This window comes from Martes martes (assembly GCF_963455335.1).
Source record: "Martes martes genome assembly, chromosome: 1".
NCBI lineage: Eukaryota > Metazoa > Chordata > Mammalia > Carnivora > Mustelidae > Martes > Martes martes.
This window is the reverse complement of record NC_137888.1, coordinates 212,270,278-212,287,341: the sequence shown is the minus strand read 5'-3', so window position 1 is coordinate 212,287,341 and position 17,064 is coordinate 212,270,278. Positions and strand designations below refer to the sequence as shown.

Sequence of the window (17,064 nt, the reverse complement as noted above, 5' to 3'; positions counted from 1 at the left end):
TTACAGAGACCTGAGATCAAAGATTCACTTTACCATCCCCCTCAACTGCCCATCCTCCCAACAACAACCAGGAATCAGATGGTGGACCTCCCCCTGCTAAAAATACATCAATGGTAAGAATAGAAACCACACTCCTCTCTATGGTTCATGAGGTCCTGTGTGACCCTCCCTGCACCAAGTTCACTTTCTGACCTCCACACTCTGCCTCCACTCTGTTCCAGCAGTGAGCTGATCTCCTTACTGGTCCTTGAGAAAGACAAGCTCGTCCCTCCCCACCTCGGGACATCGGTACAGCTATCCACTTCCCAGGGTCGCCTGACCCTCCATTTGCTCACAGCTTCCTGACCGGCTCAAAAGTCAACTCACAGAGAGACTTCTCTCCTTCCTGTGTGTGCCTGTGTGTGTGTGTGGTTTTTTTTTCCTTTGTAGCGGCTAAAACACTAAGGTGGTTTTCTGGATTTGTTGACTCATTGTCTGTTTCCCCATTTTAAAATGCGAGCAAGCCCCTGAGGGCAAGGATGTTTGTCCTGTCCTCTGAGTCCCCAACGCCTAGCACACAGTAGGCGCTCAGGGAATGTAGGATGGATGGGTGACTTATTCCACGCCTGTCCACCCAGGGGTGTCCCTCCTTACGCTACACCTGTCCGGAGGACAAGCAGCTTGCTTCCTGCCCCTGCCCCATTCCAACTTCACAACTCGGTGCACCGCACATTTTGACGATCACTGCCGCTTTCTCTCAAGGCGGCCCAATCAACACTCCCTCTTCAAAAAGGAGAGCAGCTAAGAGCTGGTGACGGGACGGGATAAAGGTCCCCATTTTGCAGATGAGAACAAGGGCCCGGAAGGATTTTTCAACAAGACCTCTGAGCTCAGGGTCTTTAAAGCTGTGCTCGCAAACCCGCAGCACTGCCTCCTCCAGGAGGCCCCACCCCTCAGGCCCCGCCCCCCCAGGGGCGCTGCGCGCAGGCCACGCCCCGGCTCTCGCGAGAGCTGGGAGGCGGAAAATGGCGTCGACGTGAGCACGAGCCCGCGGCCGCCCAGGGAGTCGCCGCAGCCTCAGCCGGAGCCGCCGGAGCCGCAGGAACAAGAGGCTGAGCCGGGTCGAGGATGGTGAGCGCGGCGTCGGGGGTGCGGGCGCGTCGAGCCAGCGGGTGCTGGCGGGGCGCGGCCCTGTCGCACGCGCACCGTCCGGCCGACCCCGCCCCCACATCCGGGCCCTCGCCCGTCGCTGGCTGTCACTTGGGGAACACCACACCCCTGGCTTCCTGGCCCCGCTTCGACTGGGCCACGCCTACAGGACTCAGGCTCCGCCCCTGTTCCTTGTGCATCCGGGCCCCTAGCACCGCCGGGTTTGGCTGCCCAGCTGCAGCCGGGCGGGTGTCTGTTTCCGTTCGCAGACAGTCCGCTTGCTCCCTTCTGGCCCCTCCACCGTGTTCCTAGCGGCGCCCTGTTCGGAGCCTGGTCTTTGTAACCTGCGCCCCGCCCGCACCCCGTAGGCCACGGCCCTGCCCCCAAGTTAGGGACGAGGGAGGGACTGCTGCCTTCACAGGAGTAATTCCTGACAGATACCCCCTTCTGCAACTGGGACACCTCCAAGCTCCCTCCCAGAGGATGGAACACAGGAGGTTCAGTCCACCCTTATCCCCTACCCACCCCTGATGGTGACTCCTTAGGATGGGGGCTGACCGGGTGATTTCTCAAGGGCGTTCGCTGCTTCAGGAATGTCCACAGGTCTTGGCGGGGTGGGAGGGGTTCCCATGGCTGGCCCAGGCCGACCTGGGCCCAGAGGGGTTCTCCCTGCCTTTTTCTTCCACTAGGAGGAGGAACCCTCGGGGCCCAGCCCGGACATGCCGGCCCCTGCAGAGCCCAGCTTCAGTGAGACTGACAAGGAGGTGTTGTCCCCAGTTGCGGCCGCAGCAGCCACTTCCTCTTCCATGGGGGAGGAGCCAGGCCCTGAACGGGCATCCACACCCCCAGCATGGGACCGAGGAGGGCCTGGAGGGCCCCAGCAGGGTGCCCCCACAGCCCCAGACAGTGTTCAGCCCAGTCCTGGATCCAGCCTTGGCCCGACCAGCACAGTCTCTGGGACCAGCGAGGACCTGAGGCCTCCCAGACGACGCCAACAAGCAGGTGATCTGTGATGGAGCCTTCTGGGGGCTCACAGGCCTTGGAACAATTGAGATGAATACAGATTATCTCCAAACTTGGGCCCCATCTAGAGGGAAGTCACATTTACTGAGCACCATGCGTAAGCCAGGCTGTGGCTGCACTGATGAGCCAGCCAACCCAGCCCCTGCCCTCTGGCAGCTCCGCCTGGTGGGGGAAACAGATGGTAAAGGCCCTGGTAAGAAACCAGTAGGGTAACTCCAGCCTCATATATGCCCCTCTGGGGCAGAACTCGACATGTGGCCAGGGGAAGAGTGGGTGACACCCCCCTTTCTGTGCATCCCGCAGGGAAGCAGATACCCTGCTCCAGCCCTGGCTGCTGTCTCAGTTTCCCCAGTGTTCGCGACCTGGCACAGCATCTGCGTACCCACTGCCCACCCACACAGTCCCTGGAAGGTAGGGCCAGAGTAGGGGGTGGGAGGCCGGCAGAGCCTTCAGGCCGGCGTTGGCCATCCCTCTCCACTCCTCTGTCCTTCATCCCTGCCAGGCAAGCTCTTCCGCTGTTCCGCCCTGAGCTGCACCGAGACCTTCCCCAGCATGCAGGAACTGGTGGCACATGGCAAACTGCACTACAAACCCAACCGCTACTTCAAGTGAGACATTGACTGTCCCGACTTCCCCTGGTGCTCGGTGATCAGGCCCCTGGCAGCTCCGCCCACCCCTGATTTGATTGCCACTACCTGGGGTCCAGGCCTTTCTCCCTCCCTAGTCGGGGGGTGGGAGTGGGTGTGGCCTCGGGCAAGCAAGCCCTGCCCTTACCTGCCCCCAAAGAGAGACTGGCTACTGGAGTCCCAGACACTCGAAGGGCGGAGCTGGGAAAGGGCGGGGCATGTCGTGTGTGTCTCCGTCCCGTTCCTCCTGACCTTCCTAGAAGAAAACTGGCCACCTAAGTCAAAATTAAGACTTCCTTCCTCGTTTTCCCAGGGCGAGGACCCGGAGGGGTCCGGAAGGGTCGCGGCCACATTGGGGGGCGCTTAGAGCAAGCTTCTCCCCCACGCAAGTGGGGGTTCTGTGATTTGGGCCTTAGGCTCCCTTAACCACCCTCGCGCGGCGGCTCCCCGGGTAGCGTCGGATAGGCCCTACCCTCGCCCCCCAGGAGACCCAGCCCAGTCCTGTGCCTGCCCCCAGGTGTGAGAACTGCCTCCTGCGCTTCCGCACGCACCGCTCGCTCTTCAAGCACCTGCATGTTTGCGCCGAGCATGCGCAGAGCCCAGCCCCGCCGCCACCCCCCGCCCTGGACAAGGAGCCACCGGCGCCTGAGCGTCCCCCGGAGTCCGACACTGCGTCGGCGCCCGGCCTGCCGTTCCCGTTGCTCGAGCCCTTCGCGACCCCCGCCCCTGCCCCCACCGGGCCCTTCCTGCCCTACTTGAACCCCGCGCCCTTTGGCCTAAGTCCCCCACGCCTGCGCCCCTTCCTGGCCGCGGCGCCCGGGCCGCCCGCCTCCAGCGCCGCCGTCTGGAAAAAGAGCCAAGGTGAGTGTGGGAACGGCGCCGCCTGAAGGGTGAGCTGGGCTCACCCAGACTTCTGACCTTGATCCGCCCGTTTCTCTCAGGTGCCGGCGGCAGCCCGCGAAGACCCCAGGGCGGCTCCGACGCGCCCTCAGGTGCGTGCAGGTGACCACCAGGGAGGGGCGGAGGGGATTTTTCTGTTCCGCGCCCTGCGGGCCCGGGGGATGCTGGGAGGCAGCGTTGCCCGCCCCTTCCCAGGTGGCCAGAGCTGCCACCCCCGAAATACAAAATTTTTGCCTTAAAAATTATTAGCCCCTGAGCCTTCCTCTGCGCCGGCGTTTCCGTGTAAAACCCGCGCCCGCTTCACAAGTCCTTTGCCCTGCGGGGGTTCCAGGGATGGGAGTGGGGGATTCGGATAAGTCAAGTTTAGTGCCCCCCCCCCCAATTACAGGAGGGAACACGCTCGGGAGCAATGGATCAGCCAGGCCAGACCAGCCAGGTGCCCGGGAGCTGATGGGGAGGCGGGGAAAGGTCTGACCCGCACTCGTCCACGTCTACCGTCCTTGGGGGTGGCCGGGACTGACCGGGTCCCGCCTGCCCGCAGGGCACGCGGCCCCGAGCCGCATCGTGTGGGAGCACACGCGCGGCCGCTACTCGTGCATGCAGTGCGCCTTCTCCACGGCCTCGCGGCCCGCCATGACACTGCACCTGGAGGACCACCGCCCCGTCGCCCCCGCGGCCCCGGGGCCCGGGCAGCCGCGCCCCGACGCGCGGGCGGGTAAGGCGGAGGAGCGCTCGAGTGGGGAGGGCGGGGCCCCCGAGGCGAGGGGCGGGGCCGAGGCTCAGGCGACCCCTCCTCTGCCCCACCCAGACCCGGTCCCGCTTGCACCCAAGGCGTCGTCGCCGCTGCTGTCAGAGGGGGAGTGTCCGGTTTTCTCGCCGTTCTGAATCCCGCCGCGGGGGGGGAGGGGGGAGTTGGACGGTAGGATGGGGGTAGTTTTGTAATTAATGGGGCAGGGGTGGGGGAACAATAAAGGAGGCGCGATGAGCCAGCCTGTGCTGTGTGGGTCCGTTGCCCCTCCGATGCATAGCCGGCCAGTCTAGCAGTCATGGGGTGCTCACACCCTGCGAGGCGACAAGCCTCCCCTCAACCTCACTGTTACCCCTCACCTTGACAGTGGGACCCAGGTCTCCAGTGCTACCCTCTCCAGCTGTAGCTGGGACTGCCGGTGCCCCTTGTCTTGTCCCACCATTTCCAGAAACCAGATGGGATGGAAACCTCGCTTCTAGTAAGTCCCAGGACAGGCTGGGAGGTTGGTCCTGAGAAAGTACTGGGGCTGGCCCTGCTGGAGCCGCCCCCCACCCGCATTCCTGAAGCCAGCTCAGACTCACAGGTGACAAGGTTGAGGTGAGGGTGCCAGGGTCCCCAGGCCTGGGCACTGTCAGCCTGGGGGCTCTGGTTTAGTCTTCGTCACTGTCCTCCAAACCCTCATCTTGGCTGTCTGCTTTCACTTCTGCCCGTGTCAGCTCTGAGGAAGAGGGTGGGTCAAAGCCGGCCCTGGGGATCCTGGACTTCCTTCCTCCTCACCCCTCCCCTCTCTGCCTTCCAGCCACTAGGATCTCCTCTTCCCTTCACGGGAAATCAGTCCTGGGTCAGGCTTCAAAATCTGAGGCCACACTGCTGTCCCAGCCCTGTTGTCACCAAAACCCAGTGAGCAAGCCTCCTGAATGTGGAAGTCTCACGCATGTTGTTGGCAGCCACCCCTCGGAAGCTAGTTTTACTTCCTGCATCTTGCTCCTTTCCAGCCCGAGGGTCCTTTAGCTTAGGCCCCTGACCCTCCTCCCCCACCCCCAACCCCAGTACCTGAAGCAGCCCCTCCTGTCCTCCCCCCCAAGTCTGAACACCACTGAAAACGGGTTTCTTCTCATGCCTGCCTGGTAGCCTTCAGCAGCTCCCCGTGGCTCTCTGGATGAGGGCCTTGTTCTAATAACCCACAAGGTTCCATCCTGAATCTTCCCACCCACTCCCTCATCCCTCTCCTCTTCCTGGGGAACACAGACCTTCTATGAGCAAGAACTCGATAGCCTCCTTGCAGTTTAACAGCTCCAAGCTCTAGAGACCCTCCTGCTTCTCCTGAAGGGGGGCGCTGATCTGAGTGCCCTTAGGATCAGCCCACCTGCACCCAGGGGCCTGCCTGCTCACCCGCCTGTGTTCGGGTTGGGCTTCAGGGCCGCGGTGTCATTGATGGGGTTGCAGCGGAGACTCAGCTGGCTCAGGCCAGGTGTTTGTTCTCCCAGCACCTCCGGGCCCACGCTGAGGCAAGTATCCCTCGGCACCTGCTGTGGGACCAGCTGGGCCATCAGGGGACCTTAGGGCTCCAGCCCCGTGAGCTCTCCTCTTCCCAGCTGGAAGCTTTGGAGCCAGGACTTTGTGACCCTGGAGAAGACGCAACCTCCCTGCATCTCACTTTGCTAGTCCTTAAGATGGGTGTCAGGCTGCTTCTTACCCTCTGGAGTCCTTGTGAAGATTCGAACAGAGACTGGGGAGGGAGGATGAGGGCTTGGGAAATGTTTGTGACTCACATCCCTATGGCTACCAAACCCATGGCTGCCTAGGACACCCCCAACAGAGAACCCGGGAAGGGAGGGGGGGTGGGGTCAAGGGGCCCATTTTACAGCTAGAGAAGGTGAGGCTTGGAGGGTAAGATGACTTAGCCAGGCCCAGTTCAGTTCCCTTACTGATTCCGTACTGCCCTCCAAGCTGAGGCCGGTTCCCATAAGATGGTGTCTATAAGAAAACCCAGGGAGTGAGGCCCAAAGGGCACTTTCCCCTTTTCCCACAACTGCAGGGACAGGGTTCAGGGTTCCCTCCCCCCAGGACCCCAGTCTGTCTCAAGGTATCAGCGTCCCTTCCCCTGTCAGGCCCTGCCATTCAGCCACCCCCAAATCCAGGCAGTGCCACTTCTCAGTCTCTCAGGACATTTCCAGACAGTCCCAAGGCCATTATCTTGGTCCAGGTACCCGCCCCCGCCCCCCGGTCACCCATGTAAAGGCAACAGCCCCTCCCATGGGGTCAGTGTTCCCCGGCCCCCCAGCACCCTACACTGAGTGCCCAGAGGCCTAGGGAGGCTGGATCACGACGTGGCCTGCTCCCTTCAAAAGCAACTTCCTACCCCTGCCCCCTCCCAACTCCTATCCAACTTTTTCAGCTCAACTGGGAAATCTCCCAGTGTCTCTCCCGGGCTTCCAGAGCCCCTGCCCGCCCTCTGGTGAACTGATCCCTGGGAGGGCCCTCCCCGCCCGCCGGCGGAGTCTTCTTACGGTCCCAGCTCTGCCCAGCAGAGGGCGCCCTGGAGTGTCGGTCTTGAAGGGAGATGGAAGGACAGAGCAGGCACCCACTTTGCCAGGCTGGGGCAGGGGGGAGGGGTGGTAGGTTGATAAGAGACTGCTGGTTTACATCGAAGAGCGAGCCTCTCCAGGCAGCTTACGTCAGATGGGTCTGGCCAGGTGCCTGTGCACCGGCTGGCAGGCGTCCAGCACCAGCCCCATCACCACCAGACTGGGGGAGGGGAGTAAGGTTCATGGGTGCGCGTCCCAGAACCCTGCCTTGGACCTGGATGCAAGCACCCCCATCCCAGGCCCCCAGCTCCTCCGTGTGCCCCTCAACCCCCAGGACTGGCTGCCCACGTGCTCAGTCCTCCTTGACTGCGTGCACTTGGATCACATGTGGCTGAACGTGGAGACCACCGTCATGTCTGTCCTGGTACCACAACCAGGGCAGCCAGGGGCATGACCCTGCTCTTGCACAAGGATCGGACACGCCTGCTCTGGCTCCCCACCCCCACCCCCCCATGTTTCCAAAGCCAGGGACCCCACCTTAGCCCAGAGTTCCACAGGCTTACTGAGCCAACACCTTCCCATGCCCACCCCTCCCACCACTGAAACCCCGGAGCAGATCCGGGGCCGCCGTCACTTCGGGCTTCAGCTTCCTCAACTCCATCTGTGGAGCCTCCTGTCCAAGTTCATGGTGGTGCTTTGTAGACTAGGCCAGAGCCACCTGGAAAGCTCCAAACACAAAGGGGAGTGAGGGGGAAACACCTCCTGGGGGCCATGGGGGAATAGGGTTTGCCAGGGCAGGACCCTCCAAACTTCGAGTTCCAGGCCGTGGGTATGCACAAGGTGGGGGCCTGGCTTTGGAGCCTGGGAAGTCACCAGCTTGTCACCAGCGTTCAGTCCTTTAGCTGATCTTGATTGGGCACCTGTTGTATGCTCCTGACCAATAACTGCCTGTTTTATTCATTCCCTCACTCACTGAACACTGGGAGGGTCACGCAGCCTGCGACCAGCCTGTGCCGGCTGGTCCTGGAGACCCCAGGACCCACTCTCATCATCCCTGGTCTCCCAGGACTCCTGGGGACCCACCTCTGGGAATGTGACCCAGGGTGCATGCCTACCAGTGCGGGGATGGGGATGGACAGGCACTGAGGCTCCAGCACCCCCAAGCTGTGCCTCTTAAAAGTGGACACAGACAGGCAGAGTCCTTTCCGATGGCACGGCCTGTGGCTTCCTCGGCATGGAGGTAATGGATGGGTCCGGCTGGGAATGCACTGTCCTCAAGACAGACTGGATCCTTCTACACCTTCGCTACTCGAGAGCATCACCTGGGATGTCTAGAAATCTGAGGCTCCACCATGGGCCTGAGGCAAAACCTGCACTTTAATGGGGTCTTAGGGTGACTCGTGGACACATGAGAATCAGCCTTCAGTGTTTAAGAAATCCCCAGGCTCAGGGCTCCTGGCTGGCTCAGTCAGAGGAATGTGAGTCCTGACCTCGAGGTTTTGAGTTCAAGGCCCAAGTTGGGTCTAGAGGGTCACTTAAGTAAGCTTTTAAAAAAAGAAATCCCCAGGCTCAGGCCAATTAAGTCAGACTCTCCAGGAGCTTCCTTCTATCTCTTTGTAAACTCCTAAAGCTATGTCCATGTAGAGCTAAACTTGAGAATCAGGGCTCTGCACTCCCCCTTTGTCTGTGTGTCCAAAGTCCCTGACCTCCCGCAGACCAAGCCCTGTGGAGAGGGCTCCCCTCTGGCTGGCTGGGCCGCACACCCCCACAGGGCTAGTGTTGCCCGCTCCCTCCGCCCCCTTCACTGCTCTCCCTGCTGCCTCCGTTCTTCTCCCTGGCCTCAGTCTCCCTCCCTCCCCAAGGGGGCAAGGCAAGGCCTTAGCTAAAACCCACGCAACCCACCCACCCCCAAATCTGCCACCCCAGCTGGGCCCTCTGCCACCAACGGTCCACGACCCATGTGACATGTGCACCTCTAATAGGGAAGTCCTGCTCAGAGCTGAGAATCCAGCAGTGGGGAAGTGTGGAAATGAGGCAGGCGGATGAGGTAACAAGAGCCGGCAGCAGGGCCCACCCATCACGCTCTCTCAACTCCCGAGTCTCCGGGCCCAGAGCTCCCCCTCCCATGGACGCCCTCACGGCCACACGCGGAGTCCTCCCTGGAGACCACAAGTCTGCCAGTCCCCAGAACCACAGAGTCAAGCAACTGGTGACCGTGTTGGGCATGTGCTGACAGCCGATACACGAAGCACAGAGACCACGGAGACAGCAGCAGGCAGGACAGGAACTCAAGCGCCAGGCAGGATCTGGGGACAGGCAGAGGCTGTCTCCGCCTCCTTTCCTTCCTCCTCTGCCCTCCCAACCCGGCCAGCATCCCCCACCCCCGTGGGGCCCGTGGAGCAGAAGCCACAGTCACTTCCTGAAGGCAGCAGCCCAGCTCAGGTCCCACTTGCCCTGTGGCCCATCACCCGCCTGCAGCCATGGTGAGTGAACCCCCAACCCTAGGCGACCCCACCCCACCCCGGGAAACGGCAGAGACCATCACAAAGACCCAGAGGTGGGAAGCAGCCAGGATGTACCACTGGGACAGCTGGGGCCCCAAGGGGCCTGTGGCCCAGGCTGGGGCTGGGACTTTAATAGGGGGAACAGGCAGACAGCCCAGACTACTCTTCTCCCAGGTCAGCATGAACAGCAACCTGGGGACAGGCCAGGGTGAACAGAGGGGCTTCCTGCAGGTGACAAACTGGGTCATGTACCTGCCGCCCACCCCCACTCCAGCAGTCACCCGAGACATTAAGCTGCTGACCCTGATTTCCCTAGTCCTGTGCGTGACCTGGGAATCCTTCCCCCAACCCACCTGGAGCAGGGGCTTTGTAGAGGCATTTCAGGCTCCAGGTGGGAATCGCTACCTTTCCTTGTTCTCTGGATGGGGAAAGTGAGGCCCGGCCAGGAGCACAGTCTCCGTGGTTCTGCCCTAACCACCCCCACCCCAGTCTCCTAGGGTCCAGGTGAAGCCAGGCCTGGAGGCCTGCAGCGGGGCCCCCTCTGGTCAGAGCAGGCCTGGCCTACTGGTGTACCCCACCTGTGTCGGGGACGGAGAGCACGGGGCCGGTGGAGACGGGGTCTGGGACGGATGAGGTGTGCCGCCGACGGGGCACGGGCCCGAGCGGGCCGCTGCTCGGGCCGGCCTGCTGCTTCTCCTGGGTGCCGTCCACTGTGAGTGCCCTGACCACCAACAGAGGCTATCTGGGGCTGTGAGACTGAGCCCACATGTGCGTGCAGGTCTCTTGTCTCTCCACATCTCTCTACACGAGTCTGTGACGATCAGACTCAACGTGGCTGAGTGTGCGCCCGTGTACCCTGTGTATTTCAGTGAGTACCTACTGAGCGCCAGCAGCGTGCCACGCTCTGGGAGGACAGCAGCGAGGGAGCCCAGTCGCTGGCCTTCCACAGGGGCCGGGGGGGGGGCAGAGAGAACAAAAAAAAGCCAAGGCACACCAGCGAAACAACACAAAACAAAACCGTATGATACACAGTGGCAGGCACCGAGAGAAAAATGTAGGTCGGGGAGGATGGAGAGTTCTCCGAAGGGGAAATCGATTTTTTTAAATGAGGGTGGTCTGTGAGGAAGGCGCCTCCAATAAGAAAATATCCGCAGAGACCTGGAGGCGGAAGAGGCAAGAAGCAGGCTGTGGGGGAGCAGTGTCCCAGGCAAGGGGCAGGACCAAGTCCCCAGAAGAGGGGCTGGGGTGGAGGGGGAAGGGAGCAGGGGCGAGGCGGAGGGCAGGCCGAGGTAACCTGGTAAGGGAGACGGATCGACAGTTTAGGGCCTTCAGGAGGTCTTTAGCCTTTACCGTGGGGAAACGACGCAGCACGGCCAGATTCGGAGCAGAGGCTCTTCCTCTGGCCACTGTGGGAGAGGGTCCTGGCCAGAGATGGGGGCGTGGGGGGCAGAGCGGAGGCAGGAGACCAGGGAGGAGCCTGTGTTCCTCCAGCCAGCACGACAGTGGCACAGGCAGCGAGAAACTGGCTGGATTCTGGATGTGTTTTGAAATTAGAAGAGAGGGCACTAGGGATGTGGAGCGTGGGGAAGCACAGGGCATCTCAAGGACACTTGGAAGACATCACCAACCGAGGGGGAGGGCTATGGGAGCGGCCGGCTCTGGCGGAGCATCGGGAGGCTGAGTTCTGATGGGGGCGAGGTTGAGGGCATATGCAGTGCCTCAGAGGAGATATCAGGACTCCGGGGAGCCTGGAAACAAATGTGGGAGGCCCCGGCCAACAGGAGGGCAAGCCAAGGACGAAGGATGGCCAAGAGGGCCTAGGAGAAACTTGTGTGAACCCCCGCCTGACTGGCTCCATGTCCCTTAGGGGAGCCATCAGGACTTCCGGAGCCTTCAAGCCAAGTTCCAGGCCTCTCAGCTCGAGACCAGTGAACACCCCAAAAAACCCCCAAAGCCCGAGTTCAACAAACTGCTAAGGAAGTTTCCACCACCTGAGCCAAGCGAGCATCCCAAGAAGCCCCTGCAGCCCAGCTGCAACGATCTGCCTACGAAGCCCTCCAAACCTGAGCCGAGGGAGCCCTCCAAGAAGTTCCCACAGCTCAACGCCCCTCAGAAAGCTCTGCAGCCTGAGCCTGGCCATCCAGCCAGGCCCCCACCAGAGCCCAAACCCAGTGCCCTTCCCAAGAAGCTCCAGCAGCCTGAGCCCAATGAGGCCACCCCAGAACCCTCACAGCCTGACTTCGGTACCCTTCCCAAGAAGCCCCCGCAGCCTCAGGTCGGTGGCCTCCCTAAGAAACCCTTGCCACAGCCCGAGACCAGTGACGTCCCTCAGACGCCCCCCTGGAAGCCTGAGCCCAAAGAGCTCCACCCCTACTCCTCACAGCCAGACCTCAGTACCCTTCTCAAGAAGCTCCCGCAGCCCGAGTTCAGTGTGCACCCCAGAAAGCCCCCGCAGCCTCAGGTCGGTGGCCTCCCTAAGAAACCCCTGCCACAGCCCGAGACCAGTGACGTCCCTCAGACGCCCCCCTGGAAGCCTGAGCCCAAAGAGCTCCACCCCTACTCCTCACAGCCAGACCTCAGTACCCTTCCCAAGAAGCTCCCGCAGCCCGAGTTCAGTGTGCACCCCAGAAAGCCCCCGCAGCCTCAGGTCGGTGGCCTCCCTAAGAAACCCCTGCCACAGCCCGAGACCAGTGGGGTCCCTCCCACGCTCCCCTGGAAGCCCGAGTCCAGTGAACCCCACCCCCACTCGAAGCCCGATTTCAATACATTTCCCCAAAAGATCCCAGCCCCTCAGCTGAATGACTTCCCCAAAAAACTGCTGCATCCTGATTTTGGTGACCTCACCAGGAGGTCCTCAGAGCCTGAAGTCAGTGTGTTTCCCAAGCGGCCACGGCAGCCTGAAAGCAAAGCACCCTCCAAGAAGCCAGAGCTGGGGGTCCTCCCCAGGGTGTCCTCAGAGCCCGAGTTTGGCCTACTCCCCAGCAAGTTTCTACAGCCTGAGTGCCAGGGCCCCCCCCGAAAGTTCTCGCAGCCTGAGTCCAGCGCTTTGCCCAAGAAGTACCTGCACACTGAGTTCTTTGGTGATCTCCCTAAAAAGCCCCCCATCCCCGGCTCTGTTTCAGAGAGCTCACTCCCCAGGGCGGTCACAGGCTCCCGCCCCAGGCTCCCACTCAGCCCTGGCTTTGGAGCCGGGGAGCAGAGATCAGGAGCTCGCTCTCACAGCGGAGGGTCGAGGCTGGGCCTCAAATCCGGCTACCCACCCCGGCGAAGGCCTCTGCCCTCAGTCAGCAGCCTGGGACCCCCTCCAGCCAAGCCCCCGCTGCCCCCTGGCCTCAGGGATGTCCAGAGCTTCCGGAGAGCCACAGCCACAGCCACAGGTGGGTCACGGCAACCCAGGCAGAGAGCTGGGGAAGAGGCTCCCTGGCAGGGCCTGCCTCCCTCCCGCTCTCATCCCTCCACAGCTCTGAGGAGGACCGGTTCTGCTGGGATCCACTTCCAGGCCCAACAGACTGAAGACATCCTGCAGTGAGTGTGGGGAGTCCGCGGGCCCTGGCGCAGATCGAAGGCTTGAGAGAGGCCCTTATCTCAGGTATTCCTCCAGGGACCAGGAAGAGGCCTGTGAGCTGTATGACGACGTGGAGCCCATGGACAACTCCAGCCCCGGCCACAAGGGCAGAGGTTTGTTGGTGGGGCTGAGCCCTCAGCCAGACCATCCTGCCCAGGCATCCGGGGACCATTCGCCGCAAGGGCATATTCTGCCATGCAGCGAGTGTGAAGCCAAGGGACAACCCATCTCCCTGGCAGTGCCAGGGGACAAAGTAGAGGGCAGGAAGGACCTTTCAGAAAAGTCAGACCAGCTCCTGATGGGCAGAACAGGGAGGTAGGGCAGCCAAGAGGCCAACAGCCAGTAAGCATGGTGTGGCCAGGGCAGGGGGGTGGCCCAGGATGATGGGAGAGAAGTCGTGAAACAGCAGTGGAAGAGAAGAATCAGAGAACTTGGTGGCCATGTGACGCAGGGGTGAGTGGGAGCAAGCCGGCTCATGACATGGATGAGGCCCAGGTTTCACCCCAACGCCTGGGCGCAGAGTGGAGGTATCCGTCAGTCGGGGACAAAGGGTCAGATTCCACAGACCTGTAGTGCTGGAGGCGCTGGCTGGACGACCAGGGCAGACTTGGGCCTGAACTCAGGCGTGGGCTGGAGCCAGAGACCCCTGAGCCTGCAGGCCTAGACAGTCTGTGCTCTTGGGTTCCTAAGGAGCCTTCTCCCCTCTTCCCAGAGTCTGCTCCTGGAGAGCGGGGTAATGGCAAAGCAGACGTCTGCAGCCCAGCTGCAGGGTTAATGCCTTCACCAATTTTGAATGGGGGAAAAAAAGGGACTTGCATGCAAGCCCTGTAGGTGACAGTCACTGACCATGCACAACCACCCCGCCCCCGCGGCGACAGCATGCCCTTTTACAGACATGAAAGTCTGAGGACCCGGGAAGCAACCTGCCCCAGTCCATACCGCCAGCACAAAGGAGCCCAGGCCATGTGCTCCCAGACTGTTTCTCTGCCCTCTCTCTGGAAGGGCTTCCTACAGGGGAACCTTAATGATTAAGGGTGCTTTCCCCTCCTGCACCAGGTGTGCTGCCTCTACTACTCTTTCCCGAGCCCCTTCTGCTTCTCCTGGGCTTCCCTCAGGGGCCGCTTGCAACACCCTCTGTTAGCAGGGCTTCCTGACAGGGCTCCTCCTGCTTCCGCTCCGGTGACGCTCTTGTGGCTGGGGTCTGGGGGCCGCTCTTGGGGTCACAGACACGGGGAAAGGGGGTAACTGGCCACTCTTCTTCCAGCAGCCTTGCAGGCATGGCCCACCCCTTCCCCAATCCCAAACAGACCAGGAACCCACCTCTGCTCACTGTCCCTGCCTGTGGACAATCGTCTCCCCATTCCACGCTGGTCATTCTGCAAGACTCCAATCAAATACATCTCTCAAATCTCTCCCCTCTTGAAACACTACGTGTGGGCCCTCGCTGGTAGTATAGATTGTCCAAAGGCTACTTTGCCCTTTTCAAGTCTAGCCACCCGCTCGGCCCCACTCTGCAGTGGCAGCAGGCCCCCTCCAGAGGGTCCTCGCACCGCTGGGGGCCGCCCTGGAGGCGCTGGGGCCCGCAGACCTAGCTCCTTCCCGGGATCTCAAGAGGTCCCCCTCAGAGCCTGCCTTACCGGTGTGACCTGATCAGTCACACTGCCAGGAAGTCTGGGCCGCGGGTGTGCCAAGTCTGCACTGCACCGCGGCACCCGGGGCCGTGCTCTGCGCTGTGCTGGTTTTGCAGGAGCCCTGGGATGCCTCTGGGAGAAGGGGGAGCAGCAGGAGGTAGTGTCCTGGGTAAGACTGTAGATGGCTTCATCATCTGAGCACTAGGCCAAGGCTGGAGTCTGGAGCAAAAAGCTGGGGGCTTCAGATGCTGGATCCTTCTTCACTCAGCTGGTTTTCATGAGGCTCTTGCCATAAGCCAGCCCTCATGGGGGTTGGGGGTGGGGGAAAAGCAGGGGGACCCTCACAATGTGGTCTCCGCCGCAGCCAGGCCGGTCCAGGAACACCCCCCTCACGACCCCCTTCTCAGATGCCCACTTCATTTGCTCTAGGAAATGCTTTTGCCTTATTTTTAACTCAGATCCCATGACAATTCCCAGAAGCCAACCTACTTTTAGCAGACAGACATGAAATGGCCTCAGAAGGCTGCAAATACGTCCTGCCTTTATCATTTCCAGCCAGATGCCCTTGGAGCAGGATTGCTTTACCGCTCAGAGCCTTTACTTCCCTCATCGGCAAGCCGGGAATGACAATACTGCCTACTACATCCTAAGTAATAAGGTTGTGCCGGCTGAAATGAGTTACTATAGTAAAAACAGTTTCTGCCGTTCCTCCATGCAGTAGGAGTCCAGAAAACAAGAGGCAATCCATTAGAATTCACAACCCAGGAGGCAGGCCTGGGGAGAAGATGGACAGGTGGGTTGGGTGGGGGTTGGGAGGGGAGGGCCGTCCCGAGGACTGAGAGGGAAGGCTCATTCACGATCGAGCCAGCAGTGTCGAGAGGGAGGCTGAGCCAACAGTCCTGACCCTAACTCACTGCTGTGACTGCTCCCAGATGAAGTGCCATCTACCCAGCAACGCCCCAGGCCACCACAGGACCCGGAACTCAGGTACCACAGGGCAAAGGGCACGGAACGTGGAGGGGCTGAGCTCTGGGAGGACCGGAAGGGGGCCCCGAGGAACACATCTTCCTCAGCAGCATCCAATTCCTCAGGCGGGAGAAGGCCCCCCAGCCACAGCAGTTGCCGCCCGCAGACCCGAAGACCCTGAAGCAGATCCGGAAGGCAGAGAAAGCCGAGAGGGAGTTCCGGAAAAAGTTCAAGGTGACACCAGAATCCTCCAAACAGGAGCCCTGGGGGTTCTGGGCACAGCCCCAGTTGACCAAGGCCCCAGAAATCCCATCCTTAGAAGATGGGGTTCCTGGGGTGCTACGTAAAACAAAAGCTCTAACATACCCCTTCCCAGTTTGAGGGGGAGATAGTGATTCACACAAGGATGATGATCGATCCCAACGCCAAGACACGTCGTGGGGGTGGCAAGTACCTGGGGATCCGGCGTGGGGAGATCCTAGAGGTGATCGAGTTCACCAACAAGGATGAGATGCTGTGCCGGGACACCAAGGGCAAATGTAAGTCAACTAGGCCAGAAAGTCCCAGGAAACAGGCCACCACCAGGGCTGGGAGCTTACCTATCCCACTCTCTTTGCAGACGGCTACGTGCCCAGAACAGCTCTACTGCCCCTGTGAGTGCTGGCCCTGACTGGGGGTGACAGGGAGGGTGGGTTGGTGAGTGGGCCAAGGTGACTCTTACTGACCAAACTGTGCTCTCTGCTAGGGAAACGGAGGTGTATGACGATGTTGGCTTCTGGGGTATGTAGATGGTCTGGGTAGGCTAGAAGGGACCACAGTGCCTGGAAGGAGGTAAAACCCCCACCCCATTTCCCCGGGGGCAGCTCATCATCCGTTTATGGGGAGAGGAGTCACTGCAAATCACCCTTCCTCAGCAGACCCTCTGGAGAGCCAACCATCGCCCCAGGAACGGTAAGGCCCACGGGTGAGGACGCCCAAGACCATCGGCCAGCCCAGCCACCCACTAACACAGGAGTCTTGGATCCCAGATTGGCAGTCACAGAACCACCCAGGCTCCTGCCTGCCTACATACACGAACCACATAAAGCTCCTATTTAAAGCAATTCCTGCTTCTTGTCTTTTCTCTCCCTCCTCACTGACACACAGTGGAGTCCCGATCAAAGAGCGGGGGGTCTTACCCTTCAGGAATAAACAGCAGGGGGGAAAGTGTGGCAGGGAGAAGGTGGCAAGGGTAGGGCACCATGACCAAACGTGACAAGCAGTGGCTGCAGCTCCACACAGGCTGCAAACAGCTGTCCAGCCCACAGGGACCTACGTATGAGATCACATCTTGGGGGAGGGGTGACCCAGTTCTGACCGAGCTCAGGTATCACCCTCAGCCTAAACAGCTACAGGACTAAATGCACTCAGTAACCTGCACCCCACTTGTCTGCTACTGCCACAAG

At 61.0% G+C, this 17,064-nt stretch overlaps 2 protein-coding genes across 5 annotated transcripts; both read left to right on the top strand.

Moving 5' to 3' along the window:
• Nucleotides 1-982: 982 nt before the first annotated feature.
• ZNF414 (zinc finger protein 414) lies at nt 983-4,669 on the top strand (the record flags this gene model as incomplete). 4 transcript variants are annotated; one of them, XM_080824829.1, is made up of 9 exons in its annotated part: nt 983-1,110; nt 1,818-2,130; nt 2,455-2,562; nt 2,654-2,759; nt 3,295-3,638; nt 3,719-3,769; nt 4,066-4,113; nt 4,219-4,392; nt 4,486-4,668. In XM_080824829.1, exons 1-9 carry the CDS (start codon nt 1,108-1,110, stop codon nt 4,560-4,562), a joined length of 1,224 nt encoding a protein of 407 aa, XP_080680955.1. In that variant the 5' UTR covers nt 983-1,107. The 4 variants fall into 4 exon arrangements, with proteins under 4 accessions (XP_080680955.1, XP_080680956.1, XP_080680953.1 ...); XM_080824830.1 differs by lacking the exon at nt 4,066-4,113 and having other exon boundaries at nt 4,486-4,669; XM_080824827.1 differs by having other exon boundaries at nt 4,219-4,562.
• Nucleotides 4,670-9,328: 4,659 nt separating this feature from the next.
• PRAM1 (PML-RARA regulated adaptor molecule 1) lies at nt 9,329-16,720 on the top strand. The gene is made up of 11 exons (XM_080804408.1): nt 9,329-9,436; nt 11,325-11,732; nt 11,883-12,834; nt 12,919-12,982; nt 13,059-13,135; nt 15,586-15,640; nt 15,745-15,853; nt 15,996-16,158; nt 16,239-16,272; nt 16,365-16,399; nt 16,537-16,720. The coding sequence occupies exons 1-11, from the start codon at nt 9,434-9,436 to the stop codon at nt 16,572-16,574; spliced, it is 1,938 nt and encodes a 645-aa protein (XP_080660534.1). The 5' UTR covers nt 9,329-9,433; the 3' UTR covers nt 16,575-16,720.
• The last annotated feature ends 344 nt before the right edge of the window (nt 16,721-17,064 follow it).